The following is a 20,569-nucleotide window of genomic DNA, read 5'->3' as shown; positions in this document are numbered from 1 at the left end:
AGGATGGAACCCACACTGCAAAGGCTGCAGACAGCTTCACAGCGCTGTGCTCAACTGCCTGCGCCACCAGAGAGGCCCATCTTCCATTTTTAATATAATAAATCTACCCTTTTGGATAAGGGAAAAAAAAGATAACTACCACCTCTGTCACTGGATTAATATAAGTATTAAATGGGATAATACAAGTAAAGTACTTAGAACAGTCCCTGGCCTGTTGCAATCTCTCTACGAGTATCAGGAAAATCCTACAGCAGAGTGCTGACAAGGCTAAGGTACAGCAACATAGATTAATTGACAAACAACTATTTGTATGTAAACTTAACACTTTCCCTCTAACTAGAACAATGAAAAGATACTCGGGATTGGTACTATATTAGAAAAGTCAGTTCTGTAGGTCAAATAGTACTGCCTTTCTTGATTGATTTGCTAATTTAATTGCAAATTATTAATTTGCAATAATTAACATGCAATGAAACTGCTCTGTAACAAGAATAAAATCTTTGTAATTATTATTAGTATATATATTTTAAATATAATTTCAGGTTCAATTTGTCTTTTTAACTTGTGGTTACTCATATATTCGCATTGGCTCAGACAATTAATTACTTTCTTCAAATTCTATCTTACGAGAAAAATATAAGAATGTATATCATTACCTAGATGCTAACGTAATGTATCCCTTCTTAAAAGTGATTTATACATTTCTATTTCTAACATTGGATAATCAAAACATTACTTAAGCTTCAGGAAAAAACCCACATCCATCAAATTATGTTAAAACTTAAAGTTCTGCTGGTTTGTTACTTTTTTAACAGATTACCTCTATATTATTAGTTATAGATACTTTTGCCTGATTATGGATGGTAGTTTGTTCAAACAACAATCGTGTTACAATTTTCCAAAACAAAACATACCTAAATTTCAACAAGTTGATTACAAAATTGCATATTCACAAAGTGACAGTTGTGAAAATTAATTTGGAGAAAATTCTACTGCTAATTGAGTAGAGAGCTCATTGAACAGGCTTCAACCCATATCAACAGTGCAATTGCAACATAGAGGAAGTCATAAAAATAATGGCATGAGGAGAACTTTATATGACCTCAGTGAGCACCATTTATTATCACATTACTGTAACCCTCTCTGGTGAGAGATGAGGAACTGCTCCTCCAATCCCTTCTTCTAGAAATTGGCTTTTTTCCCAGCCTTTTTTAATTCTCTTCAGCTTTCGGTTTATACATGGAAGAAGTAAAATAATCTTACCCAGAATTACAACTGAGGGCAAAACAAGAGCAAGAACAAAGTTTGGTGGTGTATAAAATCTGTAGTACTCTTCTTCAAAGGCTCGTTTCCATCCATAAATTAAAACATGGAAAGTACTTATGAGCAGAGCGACATAGCCAAGTGTGGACTTGGGGCAGGAGAAAGAAGAAAAAGAAACAAAGGATAAGAAATAAATTCTTCAAATTCATACATAACCCACCCAGCTATACCATGTTTATATTTTGATAACACTATTTTATCTTAAATATTGATCTGCTCTTTGTTCTCTACAGAATTAAACATTTTAAATATTTTTAATATATATTTATATGTACATTTTAGTTTTTACATACTAGGTCATACTGCATATAGTTTAATTTTTTTAAAAAGATTTATTTATGCATACAAGAACTGGGGTACAGGCCAAAGATGTGGGGGAGCGGGGATGAGAGGATTCACCAGACACAGAGCAGATAACAGAACAGACAGATTGACTGAAGTACACTGCTGAGGGGAGCAGCAGGCGAGACAGGAGAGGTCTGCTGCACCATGTCAGTAGCTCCCTGGCTGGGGATTGAACTTGGGCTGCAGTGGCTGTGGATACCTTCATAGGTTGCGTCTTAACCCCTCGTGCCACCAGGGAGGCCCACATATGTTTTAAAACTCTAGTTATTTCATTTCATATCAAGAACTTTTTCCTCAAGGTGTTGTTGAAAAAAATGGATATATTTCTTTATAAAGGTTATCCACATTTCACCAATTGTGAACATTAAAACAATGTGTATACATATATTCAAAATGTACATGTAGGGCACCCCCCCGCCCCCGCCGCCCCCGCGGCACAGTGGGTTGAGCACTGCCCTGTGAAGCTGTCCGAAGCCTCTGCAGTGTGGGTTTGATTCCTGGCGGGCCAGGAAGAAGCCCACATGGCACAGCAAACCTCTCCTGTCTCGCCCACTGCTCAGAGGGCGTCTTGGGTGTGTCTGGCTGTTCAGTGTCTTGGGTCTGTCTGGCTGTTCTGCTCCCCGCTTTGTCTCTGGTGAATTCTCTCACCCTCCCGCACCTCTGACTGTACCTTGTATAAATAAATAAATAAATAAATCTTTTTAAAAAAAAAGAAATCTGTGATTATAAAAAAGTATGTGTATATGTACATGCAAACATACATGTATACACAGACATATATAATAAAATTAAACACTAAAAAGCATTCTCATGGGTGCATAAATATACACATATATTAGTTGACAGTAAATATGAAAACCCTATAGTGTTAATATAAAAAGCATTTCAAGCATGTGGCTTTACTGGCACTATTAAATGAGTTTATGAAGAGTACTTCAGTTAAGCATTTTACAGGTTAGAATCTAAAAGGTCAGCATTTCAGTTCCCTTAAATTATCATGTTCAACTGCTTACTTTAAGAAATGGTCTATGGGGCCTCCCTGATGGCATAAGGGGTTAAGAACTACACTATGAAGCAATACGCACCCTCTGCAGCACAAGTTCGATCCCCAGCCAGCCAGGGAGTAACCCACATGGCACAGCAGACCTTTCCTGACTTGCCCGCTTCTCCCTTCAGCAGTGTATTTCAGTCAGTCTGCCTGTTCTGTTCCCCACTCTGTCTCTGGTGAATCCTCTCACCCCCTGCATCTCTGGCCTGTGCCCCAGCTCTTATATGCATAAATAAATAAATCTTTAAAAAAAAAAAAGGAAATGGTCTATGTCAGAAACTGTAAGTGTTAGAAAGGGTGTGGAGAAAAATGAACCCTTGTATACCATTGATGACAAAATAGACTGCTCCAGTCCCTAAGGAAAATAGTATGGAGGTTTCGCAAAACATTAAAAATAAATTTACCATATGATTCAGCAATTCCACTCCTAAGTATCTACCTGAAGAATGCAAAAACACTAACTCGAAGGGTATACATACTCCTATGTTCACTGAAGCACTATTAACAACAATCAAGCTATAGAAACCACCTAAATGCCCAAAGACAGCTTACTAGATAAAACTAGCTTATGAACTACTATTCAGCCATTAAAAAAAAAAAAATGAAAAAATATGAAAAAAAGTTCATCATCACTTGTAATCAGGGAAATGCAAATCAAAACTACAATGAGATACCATCTTACACCAGTGAGAATGGCACATATTAAAAAAACTAGCAACAACAAATGTTGGTGAGGTTGTGGAGAAAAAGGAACTCTCCTGCACTGTTGGTGGGAGTGCAAACTGGTCCAACCACTATGGAGAGCTGTGTGGAGATTCCACAACCTACTAAAGATAGAGCTTCCATATGATCCAGCAATTCCACTCGTAGGTATTTACCCAAAGGACTCAGAAACTAATTCCAAAGGGGTACAGGTGCTGTTTATAGCAGCACTATTTACGATAGCTAAGCTATGGAAACAACCCAAATGCCCAAAAATAGATGACTGGATCAAGAAGATGTACATATACACAATGGAATATTACTCAGCAATCAAAAAAGATAAACTCATGCCATTTGCAGCAACATGGATGGAACTGGAAGGGATCATGCTCAGTGAAATAAGCCAGAAAGAAAAAGAAAAATACCAGATGGTCTCACTCATAGCAGGAATCTAGAAAACCTAAATAAGGGACCATGAAAAAGACTAATCCATACAAAGTAAAAATCAAAATCAACAAGCCACTATAAACCAGAGACACACTACGGGAGTGGTGGTGAGGGGTGGAAGGATTAGTGTCAAAATAAGGGGGAGGGACAATTGTATGGGGAATATAACCAAAATGAAAATGCACACATTGTGCTAAAATGAAAAATGATGTAAAAATTATATAAAATAAAATATTAAAAAAAAGAATATTTAAAATAAAAAATGATTTCCTTGGGGAAAAAACAAGGTAAAATTTTGCCATTTTCAATGCAATATGGATGGGACTGGAGGGGATTATGCTAAAGGGAAATAAAAGAGAAGACAAATAGCAGATAGGTGGAATGTAGAGAAATAAAACAAAGGGTGAACCAAACCCCAACATACTCTAGAAAATTGACTGTAAAATTAAGGCTACCAGAAAGGGAGGCAGAAGGTGGAGAGTAAGGGGGGGGACAGAGATCCAATGGACTATGGTGTTTGCATGTTTTTGGTGGTGGGTGTGCCACGATAACATACATCTGATGAGGTGTGAACCATACCTCTGAATCATATACATTGTTGTAAACCAATGTTAATTTTAAAAATGAAATGTTCTAAGTTACATAAAACATAGTATTACATCAGCATTTATAATTTCTAACTTCACTGGGAAAGGATCAACTCTCTAGAAGAAAATTGTTTGCAATTGCTCATCTAAATATATAATGATAATTTTCAACCATCCAGCACCTTTTGTCAGAGGGCCTTATATTTCTTTTCAGGTGTGATTAACTGGCAGTTGGGAAAGTATCCACATTATCTTTCCTTCAAAAAGGAAAAATGAATTAACTTGAATGAGACTTTTTTTGATGTTTTAGTAAGAAAGCTCAGACATAGTTAAAAAAAAAAACCCACAAAATTCAGTGTACCACCAAAAATGCTCATTCATATATAATGTTATAAATTACTTGGATACAACCCACATAGATTTTGTGACACTATCGATAGGATCTAAGTTTAAGTTATACAGTTTTAACATATGCAAATTTATTATATATCTTTTACTGGAGAACTTGTATGTTTAATTTATTAAAGAACACAATGAATTGTGTTTTAAAACCCCTTTACAGATATACATCTGTATATAACTGATCCATATACAACAAGATTCATAAGGCTGGTTGCTTGTCATAATTCATTACTCTAGTTACCTGTGTGTGTGTGTGTGTGTGCGCGTGCGCGCATGCATGCACACACACATATAGGCTGATTTTCCCACTTGAATTCAAATTAAGAAGGTATCTCTGGGGCCTCCCTGGTGGCGCAAGGGGTTAAGTCACAGCACTATAAAGCTATAAGCAGCCACTACAGCACGAGTTCCATCCTTGGCCAGGTGACCCACATGGCACAGCAGACCTCTCCTGTCTTGCCGCAGCTCTCCTCAGCAGTGTATTTCAGTAGATCCGCCTGTTCTGCTCATCACTCTATCTCTGGTGAATCCTCTCACCGCCCATACCTCTGGCCTACACCCCAACCCTTGTATGCATAAATAAATAAATCTTTAAAAAAAAAAAGAAGATATCTCTGAACTCAAAATATAAAGGAATTCTTTATTCATCTGGCTAATAGTAAGTTGATTTTGCTTTATTCATCTGGCTAATAGTAAGTTGATTTTTGGTATTAAATTTGATCTAAACTCATTTATCCCCTACTTTCATTTTATTCTTTTAAAAACAACCTTAATTCTTATAACTCAGCAGGCATTGTTATCACAGCCTTTCAGTAGAATCCTCTACTTAACTAAACCAGAATGGTTCTAAACTGGCTTCCAGCAATACATGTTCCCCAAGCTAGATGAATAAATGCAGCCCTCAAAGGCTTTCCTTTTATAAGGAGCATATTTAAAATTCAACATAACACTTAAATACTTTGCTACCTAATCCCTCACCAAACAAAACCCCACATACCTGAATAAAACTGAATTCTCTCCAGTTTAAAGCATTGCTCACTGAAGGGATGGAAGTGATTGCCAGGAGGGAAAGTAAACCAAGGCTCATTATGCCAAAGGAGATATACATTTCAATTCTCCAAACTTCTTCCTCATTCCAAGAGTTTTCAATGTTTGCATGTACCTAAGAAGAAAGTAATGTAAATTTCCTTTATTCAACAGAAATATAACTGATTCAGCACAGAGTTCACTTTTGGCATAAGAATACATCATATCTGGATATAATTAAATCATATTAATTAAGTTTTCCAACTGTTATGGAGAACCTATTACTGGATGATATTGTTGCAGGTATGGAGGAAAGAGCAAGGAGAGGTAAGCAAAACGACAAAATTCTGTCCTTTGCATATATGTGTGAAAAGTTCAGTAAACATACGTCATCCATGAGGGTTACAGGGACTCCCAAGGCCATGAAATACCCAGTGGTTGGTTCCAGGGTAACACAAAAGAAACACTGGCTGTTAGACTTAAGTTTAAAGGTACTTTTGAAAATTGATTTAACCTTGGCTGAATATTTTGGGTACATTCGGGCTTTAGTTCAACTTAGAATCCAGATAAGGAATTTCTAAACTACTTCAGTATCTTCCTCTCTCACATAAAGAATATTTATGTTTAATTGGCTTTCTTCTTTCTATTCCCTAGGAAGCTGGGACTTCCCTGAGGATAAGCCCTAAGGAACTCAAATATTTATACACTTAAAACTGCTTCATTAATGTTATTTTTCCAACTGTTCAATTGCCTATTCCTATACATTATTTTTTTAAGTGTCTTTACCATTTGTTGATAATGTATATATGATAAGTTAGACTAGATTAACTGTGTTATATTCTACATAGGTAGTATTTTTAGAATTGTCTATTTGCATGCAAACAATATAATTTAGAATACAAATCAAGGGTTTCATGCCGTGAGCTAAAGCTTTAATTTAAATAAGTATCCATGTGCAGCAGACCTCTCCTGTCTCTTCTGCAGCTTCTCTTCATAGTGAATTTCAATAAATCCACCTGTTCTGATCTCTAAATAAATAACTAACCATGGAAACCACATTTTAACTTAACACCAGTTAAGAAAAAAAAAAAAAAAAGGAAAGCTACTTCTTAGCCATCAGTTTCCTGGAGCAATCATACCAATATCCTAAAAAAGAAGCCAAAAATGCTCCTCTGTAGAAAAAGGTTCTATCTTGTTTGATATCTGTATAGAGATATAGAAAAAAGATATAGAATATAGAATCTCTCCCATATCCAGAGATTATAACCTGGATCTACCTACCCTCCTATTTAATTCATTTATTCCACAAGTATGCTTGAATGTCTACTATGTGCCAGGCACTGTTTTAGGCATTAAACATATATCAGTAAACAAGACAAATGCCTCATAAGCCTCCTCTCATGAACTTACTTTTTACTCAAGAAGGCAAACAACAGTAAATATAATAAGCAAGGAAAATATTGAGTGTGTTAGAAGGTGGTAAACGCTGTTGAAAAAATTCAAAGTAGATGGGGTAAGTAACAGGGGTTGAGTCAGAAGCAGGCAGCATAATTTAAAAGGATGTCCAAAATAGGCTTCATTGAGATGGTGAGATAAAAGTAAACCGCTTAAAGGAGGTATCAAATCACATGAAGCAGATATGAGAGCCAAAGGATCCAATTAAGAGAAGTCGTATGTGTAGAAAAGAAAATGGTTTAAATAAAGAACATCAACCTGGTAAATTTTTCTCAAAATATTTTAGGTTTTACTGTTGAAATAAAAGTAGTAGGTGCTACCATGATGCCTTGGTTCCGCACAAAATGCAAAAGCTTTACACATTTGTTTGTCTCAGCTTTCAATGAAATACAATGTCAAATGACTTCAACAAAACCTCTCACATTTGCTGAGTGGGAATTACTGAAGAAAATCAGAGTCTACTTCATCATGCTCCTTCCATGAAGCTCCCTCAGATCTTGAAGAGCTAAGGGTTAGAAAAGTTTCACTTGAGGAACTAGTCTCTTTCCTGTTCTTTGGTAACAAACATCTTTTAAGTGTCTCCTAATCTTGACTTCCTATTTTGTTTTGTATTTTAATTGTATATGTTTACTGAGAGTTGCCTTATCATTTCAGGGAACATGAACAATTTAAAAGTATTAAAGTAATTGATTGCTTAATGATGAAAGCAATAATTGCCTACCGTGCAATGCAACTGTAACTTTTAAGAGGAAAAAAACCCCAGCCCTTTACTTCTCTTCTCTTCTCTTGGCAAAGAAGGGATGGTAGAAGCTTTCACCTTAAATAATTTTGAATTACCCATAGGTAGAAACATTGTTTAAATAACAATTCTTTCCTCTCCCTAAATATGCCAAAATTTCTACCATATGTAAAAATTTACACTACTTTGAACCTTACATTTTACAAATTATACTAATAAATTATTTTACTAGCACCAGGTAAATAACAAGTATGTTCCATACCTGTTGGTAAGCCATGTTGAGAAACAGGTATCTCTCTGACCGCCGCATTGGCAAGCAGAGGCTGTATGCAACATGGACCGAAGCAAAGAAAAAACTTAGTAATCCAAGCTGTTTTCTACACTGTAACCAGGTCTCCAACCATGTTGGGAATCTCCTATACTTGGTGCCATAATATAGCTGATAAGCAGCTGCCAGGAGACCAGCGAGGTATACCAGGGATAGCAAAGTAATGGCAACTATGGGCAAGGTTTTATTCACAATCTCAATAGGAATCTTGTAAAAGTCACTCTGCTGGTTTCTAGCATAAGGATGTATCACATCTCTGACGAAAGAGTAAAGAAAGAAAAAGGTGGCCAGGCTTATGGCTACTACCACTGGCCCTCTCCAGAGAGTGAACAGTCGCAGGGGTAAATTTTCAATCTCTCTGGCTGCCGATAATGATCCCAAATCAACGGGAATGAAATTTAGCTGTCGGGCAAGTTCAATAACCTGTTGTCGAGCTTGAATATTGTTGCTGCATATATAAACCTGCGGGGGAAAAAAAAGAATTACCCTTACTAATGATGTTATAAAAATGGCAATGATCACAGGCTCCATTTAATCACTTACATGCTCTTGAGGATCATACCAAAAAGCATTTCACACAGAAATGGGATACTATGTTACCAAGTAGCTGCAAAGATGGAAGAAGGAGGAAGAAAAGGAGGGAAGGAAGAAGAGTTTGGAAAGAAAGGAATGAAGAAAAATGTGTGCTATTGTTTCTATTTTTGAGAAAGCAAGGAGAGGCTCAACTTGGTGAGTATCACTATTCATCAGCCAACCTTGCCTTTTCTTGAATTAACTGTTATGACAGGAAAGTCCAAGTTATTTTCTCAGCTTCCCACATTATTTTGGAAATCGAAATATGCCATTACAGATCAATAAGTGAATTTTCAGGGGCTCATACATATCAAATGATAATCACCAAAGAGTGTCAGAATTTGGTTTGAAATATGTTATTTGTTTAATTGTTTATTTTTTTATTTTTTATTTTTTTAAAGATTTATTAATTTATACATGAACCAGGGTACAGGCCAGATACGCAGGAGGGTGACAGGATTCACCAGAGCCAGAGTGGGGAACAGAACAGGCAGACCGACGAAGTACACTGCTGAGGGGAGCAGCGGGCAGCAGAAGAGGTCTATGCGCCATGTGGGGGAGCCTCACCCGGGGCCGGGGACAGCGCTGCAGAGGCTGCAGGCAGCTTCGCACCCCAGCGCTCAACCGCTGCGCCACCAGGGAAGGCCCTGTTTAATTGTTTAAATATAAAATACCAGATAAGTAAATAAAATTTCAAAATACATACCTGTCGGCTGGCATCCTTAGGTCCTAACTGAAGCGCCCAAGCTGAGACTACATTAAATCCTTTGACAATCAAGGAATCCGGGAATAATGAAGCCAAATATTCAGCATTAGATTCTGGGTATTGGTTTATTCTCATGTTATTGCTCACATCAATCAGAATTTTACCCACAAGCAGATGTCTTAGATCCCACAGGGAGGTGTAATGTTCTCTATGTATTGCAACAAATATTATATTTGTTTTTGTTAGAGCATCTTCATGATGAGTGACATCTACTACATGAGGAAAAAATTCAGAGGCAAACTTAGGATTTCTGCTTCCTATGACCACATGATAGCCACATCTAATAAGTCGAATGGTGAGGGATTTAGCAAAATCCCCACTTCCAATTACACCTACAGTGACCTTCCTTGCATCTTTGATACCATTTATGCCATTAGGCAAAAAAGTTTCACTCAGGCTCTTAGGGCTTCCCATCATAGAGATTGATTCCATGATATAATCTGTTCCAAGACCAACCAGGAATATCCTAGGGGAGAGAAAAGAAAATCAAACACTGATCAATTACCAATATATCACCAAATAGGAACACACTTGTAGATGTTAAATAATGTCCCTTGTTTCTAGAAGTAAAATATTTTGGCAAGCTATATATCCTAAGACATAGCCAGACAAAATTCGTCAGCTGAAAAGGATCTCTAAATAGAAAAATGAACTGTCACAAAGTTGACGTGCTAAAGTGGAACTTCTCAAATTTTAATGTGCACATGAATCACCTGAGAATCTTGTTAAAACACAGATTCTGCTTCAATAAGTCTGGAGCGGAGCTCAAGGTTATGCATTTCTAATAAGGTGAAGCCAATACTGCCGGACTGTGGACCCGTCTTGAGCAGTAAGACACTGGAACATAAAGAAATTGAAGATTTTACTTAGATCATTTTTTTTTTAAAAAATCACAGTTCTAAACAAGTGTGATTACCCAGCTACTCAGCGGATCAGAGGCAGTAATCAGAAATGCTGCTGAGGAAGAGAAGGCCTGCGATATGACAGACAAAGGCAGAAAAACCATACCAGACAAAGAACTCCGTCCTGACTGTCTGAGGTCATGTGGGGTAAAGCCGATAAACTACTTTGTGCACCTCCGTAGCTAAAGCATGGCTTTATTATTAAACCAGAATAAGATAAATCAGCTAATAAAAAAGGAACCCTGGCACTTACATCATATTTTAAGAAAAAAGACATCAAAATGGAACAAAGGATTAATTACCATAGACTTTCATCATTCACTCTGTATCCTATAAATCACCAATGAGAAAGTAATATCTATGGCTTTAAATTACACAAACTTATAAAATCTTTTCCCCCATTTTATTTGTAGGCTGCACAGAATGTGATGCAGTTATTCTCTCAGAAATAAAATTTGTCAGATTCATTTTTATTTAACTTAATATTAAGACTGACATTTAAAATGTTCATGTTTGTACTAACTTGTTCAATATTGCAAATCAAATTGCCATGAAACAGTGTCACTGTTGGTTCCGAATGAAAAATATGCTTTCATGCCATCCCCATTGCATAATTTCTTTTATGCAAAAAGCAGATGTGGATCAATTCAGAGGAGATAATGTATTTTACAAGATAGGTAGAATGTTACAAAAGGCATTTTTGGGTTTTAAATGAAATTTAAAATTACTACGGAAAAATTCAACCTTTTACATCAGAAATGGAACATATTCAAAGATTCCAAGAATATCAGTACATTCCTTTAGAAAGATAATAACACTACCTGATAACTAAATAGCATATACTATGTGCCAGTTCTGTTTGTACTTCATCATTAGCTGACTGAATCCCTGCAACAACCTAAGATTGCTAGTAATACTGTGCCCATTTCATGGGTGAGGAGACTGAGACACTTGACAGGTAACTGATTTATCTAAGGTCACAAGAAAGTGGGGGAGCTAGGGTTAGGATCCAAACAGACCATGTAAAGCATGTGTCATTTGGATGCATGCAAGAAATTTAAGAAAGAGCTTTCTTTTGGGGTGTGGAGGGCAAGGTGGGAGATAATTATGGTTGTGTTAATAATAATACATTCTTCCTTCTCTGGCATGTCACTGTTTCTCAGCATTACCTAGTGACCTTAAGATCCTAGGAAAAGAGAAAATTCACTATTTTTTAACCTAATACATGTTTCATTTCACGCGTTTCAATATAGAAAGCACTTCTTTCTCTATAAGTAATCCATGCACCCAAAAGGCCAGGCAGGAGTCAGTGGCATAAGGGTAGTACAATAGGGTGTGTGTATTTCTGAAATACATACATACATATATATCATTTTATAAACCAATGATAAATCAACAAAAAAAAATAATCCTCTTGGACTTATCATTGGCTATCCTGGGAATCAGGAGCAGTGAAAAGAATCAGGAGTAATCAAATCAATGCTGATTTCATTTGCTGGTGGGTGTGGTATAGTAATATACACCAGAAGAGGTAGGATCCTATATTTCTGAACCATATACCTGTACTGTAAGCTAGTAAACTTAACAAAAGAAAATTTGTCTGTCTGTCTGTCTGTCTGTTTGCCTGCCTGCCTGCCTACCTACCTATCTACCTAGATAGGTGGACAGAGATATAAAATAAGAAAATTAAGGGTGACCTCCCTGGCGGAGCAAGGGGTTAAGTCTCAGAGGTAGGAAGCTATCACCAGCCTCTGAAGCACAAGCTTGATCCCCGGCCAGGTTGCTAACCCACATGGCATAGCAGACCTCTTCTGTCTTGCCCGCTGCTCCCCTCAGTGGTGTATTTCAGTAGACCTGCCTGTTTTGCTCCCCAATATGTTTCTGGTGAATCCTCTCACCCACCCCGCACCTCTGGCCTACACCCCAGCTCTTGTATGCATAAATAAATAAAATCTTTGGAGAAAAAAAAGAAAATTCAGGGAGATAAGGGTTACTAGACTCACACACAGGAACCCAAGAGTCCTATGTCCTTGCCCCAAGTTATTGTAAGTAGAGATTGCAGCATCTTCCAAAATATAAAAGCTGTAAAATTCTTTAATCTAAGAATCATGATCAAGCCTTTCAAACTAAAAACAAGTAAAACAGTTATCTACTTATTTTACAAAACAAGTTCAAACTCCTCCTGCAAATCAAAATGTGAGCAGGTAAAAAATATATTAGGACCTAATAACATCACGGACAGCCCCTCATTACACCATACAGTTTTACAATTTATACATATTAATAGTTGGCTCTGCTCTAACACGTTAGGACCTTGTTCACATTATATTTCTAATGGCAAGTTCTAACCAAACCCTTTAATAGTATGACTGTGGCTACAAATAGAAAGAAGTTGGCCTAATAAACGAGACTCTTCATTATAGCTTTGAGGAATGTAAAGGTACTCACGAGAGAAAAAAACTGTAAATGGATCTGAGAAATGGATTATGTACGTATTCTAAAAGCATGTAATAATAGTGTACACTTGTGTGCTACTTCATGGTTCACAATATTTTCCTTTATATTAACTCATTAGATTCACAAATGTTTATGGAGTACATGTTATATCCATCTAAGAATGAGGATACACAGGCTCAGAGAACTTTAACAGTCTGTCTGCTGGTGTCTGAACAGTGCAGTGTGTGACACTATCAGGATTCACATACGAATCTTCTGACTGCTCATTCTAAAATCACAAGTATTATATGGCAAATATTAAAACTGGATTTCCAAATGGCATTCAGGACTACATTCTCTAATAGCAACACTAACTTTAAATAATTAAACTACAGATCTCAATTTAGGTAGTTTTAGGTAAATCAAAACTATAAACTTAGGAATTCTAGCTGCAAAACAGATAATATTAAAACAATTCCATTTTTTTTATCAATCCCAATCAATTGAGGGGAGGAAAGAAAAACGGGTTAAGAAGTATGCTCCCTCGCAGCCTCTGGAGCTCCAGCGAGGGTCCCACATGGCGCGCAGACCTCTCCTGCTGTGCCTGCTGCTCTCCTCAGCAGTGTATTTCGTCAGTCTGCCTGTTCTGTTCCCCACTCTGGCTCTGGTGAATTCTCTCACCCTCCTGTGTTTCTGACTGTGCCCAGCGCTTGTATAAATAAATAAATAAATAAATCTTAAAAAAAAAAGAAAAAGAAGTATGTTCCCTGGGTCTTACCCAAACATAGATCTAAGAGCAACTTCTCTCCACAAGGAAAAGATAACTATCTGGTGCAGAAACACTGAAGAGACATGTCATCAATGAATTTATAATTTACTAAGCTACCTTTCAGATCACTTGGTAAAGAGCTAAGCTGAAGTTAACACTTGTAATAGCCATAAAAAATGATGTTATAAAAGTGAATAATGCCAGTAGCTGAAGGTTTACTATTTACCAAAAAAAGAACACTGAACACCTTACATTTTACATTTCCATTGATGAGGAATGATGCAACTGTAATCTAAAGATCTATTGTGCTGTGACCCAGTATGAATTTATCCAGGCCACTGCGTGCTCTTCATGAGAGATAAAGGACAAGAAAAGCATTATGCTTACACTCAAGGAATTTACAATAGTTAGGAAGAGACATAATGTACTTAGAATAAAAAAGCAGAAAAAAAAAATCCTCACATCAGCATATAAGAACTAAATTGTATGATCAGAGATTAGTTACTCTACTTCCCTTATCTCAAGTCATTCTTCCTATAGCTAGGCAGGTAGGTAGATAGGTAGAGGATAGAGAAATAAAATTGTACTTACAAAGTAATCTCTACACTACACATTGAACACAGTGCAATGCACATTTATTCTAAACCTTAAAACTATAAAGATCCCAAATTAAATTTGGCTTTCTATGATATTACCTTGAAAGTGCCAGGATAGTGGTTCCCAAATATGAAGTTATCATTGGTTTAGAACAATTAGAAAGTATTTGAATACAATAGAAAATTATTTTTAAGTTTTAACTACTTTATTTTTTATCTTTTACATCATTGTGTATTCCCTGTAAAATTCCCACCACCAAGTCACCCGTGAACCATTACCATAGTCTGATTCCTCCCCACCCCCATAGACTGTCTCTTATTTATGGTTGCCTGCTAGTTTTTATTATTTTTTTTAAGATTTATTTATTTATTTATTTATACAAGCACTGGGTACAGTCAGAAGCGCGGGAGGTTGAGAGAATTCACCAGAGCCAGAGGGGAAAGCAGAACAGGCAGACCGTCGGCGTACACTGCTGAGGGGAGCAGCTGGCGGCAGGAGGGGTCTGCGCGCGATATGGGACCCTCGCAGGCGACTGGGGATCGAACCAGAGCTGCAGAGGCTGTGAGCAGCTTCGCAACCCAGCTCTCAACCGCTGCGCTACCGGAGAGGCCCTAGTTTTTATTATTATTGTTATTATTATTGTTATTTTTTTCCCCTGATCCCTTATTTAGTTCCCCCTATGTTCCTCCTATAAGTGAAAACATTCGATATTTTTCTTTTTCTTTGTGGCTTATTTCACTGAGCATGATCCCATCTAGCTGTCCATGTTGCTGTGAATGGAATGAGTTTATCTTTTTTGATTGCTGAGTAGTATTCCATTGTGTATGTATACCACATCTTCTTGATCCAGTCATCTATTTTTGGGCATTTGGGTTGTTTCCATATCTTACCTAAAATAGGGATTTTTTTTCATAAATTATTCAACTTAAAGAATTGTCCTTTATTCTAAGTATGTTTTTCCTATTTCTGAGGATCAAAATGTCCTTTTCCATAAAAGGAGACTGATAATAACAGTTTAGTTGACAGTCCTATATAGACCCCGTCACTCTCTTTTTATTCTACTGGTCTGTAAAATCTAGTCTGGGGATCAGTGATAGAGCAGCCATAAGGTGGCTCTTTATAGGAAAGTTTTCCTTACAGGTGTTGGGGTGTTAGAGAGAAAACCTTTCTGAAAGGAGAGAAAAGCACCCTGGAGCAAGCTCCATGCAACTGGAGATACTTGCTGAATGATGATGAATACAATCTGTAGATGAAATATCAAATATCCCAATCTAATTTTCTGTAACTAAAAGGTGATTTTTTAGTATCATGATCTTTGGGCCACACAGAGCAAACTCGAAATTCTCTTGGTATTTAAATACACAAATAAAGCCCAACTTTGTATCTTTGACAATAAAGAATTTTCTTTGAGGGAAGAGGTGAGGGTTTTATGTTCTGTTTTATTTTTGTTTTTGAGGATTTTACTTTTTCGAAGTGGTACTTAAAAGGTCTTTATAAAACCCCAGCAGCAAAGCTGCAATTCTGCTTGAAAAATAAGAATGTGATTTCCTAAAGCAGGGGTGGTCTAAGTGTGGTCCCTGAGGCAGCAGCATTAGCATTACCTGGTAACTGGTTAGAATTGTAAATTCTCAGGTCCTACCCCAGATCTCCAAAATCAGAAATTCTGGGGGTGGAGCTCAGCAGAGCGCATTTTTACAAGCCCTCAGGCAATTGTAATGCAGGTTAAACTCTGAGACTAACCGTCCTTTGTATCTAACACAGCCTAACCACTGTTTGCTATTTCAACATTAAAATCTACTTAAATCAGATTAGTAAATTCTTTCCCTCAGCTGAAATTCTTGGGTAAAAGGTATGCATCCTATTTGAAAATTATTTTCCAAAAATTATGAAATACTCGGATCTGAGTGTCCTTTTTAAAGGTTTTTATTTTAGTTATTTATGCATACAAGAACTGGGGTGTAGGCCAGAAGTAGGGGTTGAGAGGATTCACCAGAGACAGTATGGGTAGAAGAGGCAGATCTATTGAAATACACTGCTGAGGGGAGCAGTAGGAGAGACTAGAGAGGTCTGCTATGCCATGTGGGTTAGCTCCTTGCTGCAGTGGCTGGCGATAGATTGATAGCCCTGACACTTTAACCCCTGAGCCACTAGGGAGGCCCCTGCAGAGGGTACTTTAACATACGGATGCCTATATTTATTGGTTGGCAAATACAAGTTTATCTCTATTGTAGTAACTCACTTGTAAATAAGTAATCTATGGAAGACTGTTACTCTAGCCTCTATACAAACCCATCTCCAGAATTTCAATGCCATTCCAAGTAATAGGTTACAAATGGCATCAATGTCTCCACTGGATGCTATGAACTCTAGGGATCACTAGTGGCTCACATCAATTTAGAAATAAATTCACAACAAAAGATCATAATGCTATCATTCACCCTTATCCAGCCATTCACCAATCTGGTATCTTATTGAGCCCTGTCCACCAGTCATTCAGCTAGGGGCTGAAAATCTGTTGACACAAAACAGAGCACTAGTTTCCCAGCCAGCTAATCAACATGATTAAATGAGTGCAATGCATAAAAGCAACTAAAACAAGAAAAGCTCTATGGAGGTATAATTTATTTATCATAAAATTTACCCATTTTATGTGGACAAAGTAAAGATTTTCAGTAAATTTACTGCTTTGCAACCACCACCACAATCCAATTTTAGAACATGTTCATTAGCAGCAACTGTTATAACTCAAATTTCAACAAAACTAGCCAAGAGTAAACCCATCTTTAAAAAATCCTACTTTCCTCCAAATGGACTATGGCTCAGGATTATTGGAGTTTTGGTAGTGGGGGTAGCATGGTAACATTTGCAGAGATGTAAACCTATATACCTAAAACATTCATGTGTTGTAAATCAACATTATCTCAATAAACATAATTTAAAAAATCCTATGTCCCATAATGGTCTCTAAGCCCCACCAATTTTCAAGCACAGAGCAGAGTGTGACCTGAGTTCTGTAAGCTGTGCTTGCTGCTATGCGACTAACTGGGATCCTGCCAGGGTCTCTGAGAGGCAGAACTGCAGTCTCTCTGCAACTGTGGACTCTTCCCACAAGGGTCAGAAACAACCCACCAGGGCCTCCCTGGTGGCGTAAAGGGGTTAAGTCTCAGCACTATGAAGCTATCCACAGCCACAGCAGCACAAGTTCGATCCTCAGCCGGGGATCCCTACCGACTTGGCGCAGCAGACCTCTCCTGTCTCACCCACTGCTCCCCTCAGCAGTGTATTTCAGCAGATCTGCCTGTTCTGCTCCCCACTCTGTCTCCAGTGAAACCTCTCACCGCCCCCACCTCCATGCCTCTGGCCAACATCCCAGCTCTTGTGTGCATAAATAAATTAAAAAAAAAAAAAAGAACAACCCACTAAAGCAACTGTTCTTAACCTTAGTACAACACTGGAATGACAAGAGCTTAAAAACATAGTGATACCTAGTCACCCTCACCCTTCCACCTGGATTTTATTTAATTGGTGTGGGTTCAGCCTGGGCATGAGGATTTTTTTAAAGAACACTGCAATATGCAGCCAAGATTAGAAACAGCTTAACTAAAAGATTCAGGATTCCACCTAATATTTATTTTGGTATTTGGAGGTAGCAGATGTGATATTTTGTTCCTCAAATACACTCATTTTCACATCATGGTCTGTAATAATGAAAAATAACACTAGCGAGAGAATAACAATTGCCAGGAAGCTTAAACATATGCAGATAGTCTTCCTTTTCCCACTGAGGCAGCTCAGATATACTCACTCTTCTGCAATTTCCTCTTCATTTTCAGGAAAGGGCAGTGTCATTCCTCAAGATGTGTCACCCCACCACACAACACACTTTGCTCCTGTTCTTTCACAACATTCAAAATTCAGAATATCCCTATGGCAGAAACTCTTCTTTCTGTTTTACAAGGGCTCCCGCCAGTCAAGCTCTATGCGCATATAACAAGAGCATCTTGTTAAAATGCACATTCCAATTCTCTACATCTGGAAGGAGACTGGAGATTCTGAATTTCTGCTTACTTTCTGGGGGATGCCCAAGGTCCTAGTTCAATGGGCCAAACTTTGATTAGCAAAGTCCTAGTGACTCTCTAGCTTTTCATTTGATGTTAATCAAATGTAATACAGACTAAATAAAAGAAAGTGTTGTTTATAGAAAGTGTTGTTAATGTGGTGCTGAGAAAGAACAGGCCTAGGTTTCTGAAATCACCTTTATTTCCTGGGTCTCAGTTTCCATTGCTAAATGGAAAATAAAAGTTGTTCCTCACTCCTGACGACCTTTCCAATGCAAAAATTATTATTTTTTAAACATTTATTTATTTATCCACATAAGAACTGGGGTACAGGCCAGAGGTGTGAATGGTGAGAGGATTCACCAGAGACAGAGTGGGAACAGAACACGCAGACTGATTGAAAAATACTATTGAGGGGAGCAGCGAGCGTGACAGGAGAGGTCTGCTGCACCATGTGGGTAGCTCCCTGGCTGGGGATCGAACTTGTGCTGCAGTGGCTGTGGACAGCTTCATAGGTTGCGTCTTTGCCCCTTGCCCCACCAGGAAGGCCCAAATTATTATTTTTTAAAAAGATTTATTTACTTATACATACAAGAACTGGGGTACAGGACAGAAGTGCAGGGATGTCGGGGGTTAGAGGATTCACCAGAGACAGTGTGGGGAGCAGAGCAGGCAGACTGATTGAAATACACTGCTGAGGGAAACAGCAGGCAAGCAGGAGAGGTCTGCTGAGCCATGTGGGTAGCTCCTTGGCCAGCCAGGAGTTTGGGGATCAAACTCGTGCCGCAGAGGCTGCGGATAACTTCAAAGTGCTGTGCTTAACCCCTTGCGCCACGAGGGAGGCCCCAACACAAAAAATTATTTCCCCTCAAGTCTTAAAGCTGTGTAATAATGGTACTATCACTACTTTATATATTGAACACTGTGATACTTCACAGTCTAAAGGTGTGATTTAAGTAGCATTTGGGCTCTTTGAAATTTCAAAGTCACAGTTTTCATGAGGGGGCATTTGACTTGATATATGCATTTAATACTTGAAGTATACTTATGAGATAAGAGAGTTCGATTACACTCAGATTTTCAGTTTAGAAGGATTTCCTTGACATTCCTCTGGCTGCATAGCAGCTGCTGTGTTTGTTTGTTTGTTTGTTTAATTAAAAAAACAGAACCTAATTTGTTTTGTATATAAACATACATGGCACTAATTACTGGATGATAATAAATCTGATAGGGCTGTTCTCAGAAATCTTGATAACATTCAAAACTTGCTGATTTGGATATGGTATCTAGAAAATGTCACTTTCCAGGGCTGTGAGGTGGGGTAGGTGTACTTTTGACCTTGCAAGGTCATATCTAAACCTTTCTTCTTCATTTCTACAAACACCCTCCTCCCTTGAAGCTTATGGCACCCTATAACACCCTCTCTCCGTTCTTCACTGCTGTCCTCGAGTAGTTTCTTTTGTATTACTGGAGACTTTGGTCCCAAGCACACACAGTCTTCTTTCTACCCTAACAGCTGTCATCCTTCGCTCGACCTCATGACCTCTTGCTTCCTTTACCCCACCCCAGTCACTCACTTCCTGACATCTCTAAACACTATTTCCCAGCTTTCTAATAACCTTAGTCAAATATTTATACTGATAATTCTAGACAGCAGAAGAAATCTGATTAATTTGCCCCACTAATTTCTCACTCTCCATTGATTTCGTTCCCATTTCTCTTTATCCATCAGAGATATCAGAGTGCATATCATTTAAAATGACTTTCAACTCTTGTTAGGGCCTGAATGTTTGTGTCCCCTGTCTCCCCAAATCCATATGTTAAAATCTTAACCCCCAATGTGTAGTATTAAGAGATGTGGCGTTTGGCAGGTGATTAGGTCATGAAAGCGAAACTCCTATGAGTGGGGTAAGTGCCCTTATAAAACGACCTCAGAGAACTCTCTCCCCTTGTGCCATGGTGAGGACACAGGGAAAAGACAGTTTTCTATGAATAGAAGTAGGTCCCAATCAGGTAGCAAATCTTCTAATGCCTTGATCTTAAACTTCGCAGCCTCCAGAACGGTG

General features: G+C 37.9%; 1 protein-coding gene across 1 annotated transcript; it reads right to left on the bottom strand.

The window, feature by feature from the left end:
• Nucleotides 1–1,123: 1,123 nt before the first annotated feature.
• Nucleotides 1,124–10,173, bottom strand: STEAP2 (STEAP2 metalloreductase; the record flags this gene model as incomplete). Its single annotated transcript, XM_084230252.1, has 4 exons — nt 1,124–1,411; nt 5,852–6,016; nt 8,337–8,864; nt 9,682–10,173. The coding sequence occupies 4 exons, from the start codon at nt 10,171–10,173 to the stop codon at nt 1,124–1,126; spliced, it is 1,473 nt and encodes a 490-aa protein (XP_084086378.1).
• Nucleotides 10,174–20,569: the final 10,396 nt, after the last annotated feature.

The sequence above is a fragment of the Talpa europaea genome (assembly GCF_964194135.1).
Source record: "Talpa europaea genome assembly, chromosome: 3".
Taxonomy (NCBI): domain Eukaryota; kingdom Metazoa; phylum Chordata; class Mammalia; order Eulipotyphla; family Talpidae; genus Talpa; species Talpa europaea.
The sequence above is the reverse complement of the archived record's forward strand: the minus strand, read 5'-3'. Positions and strand labels throughout refer to the sequence as shown.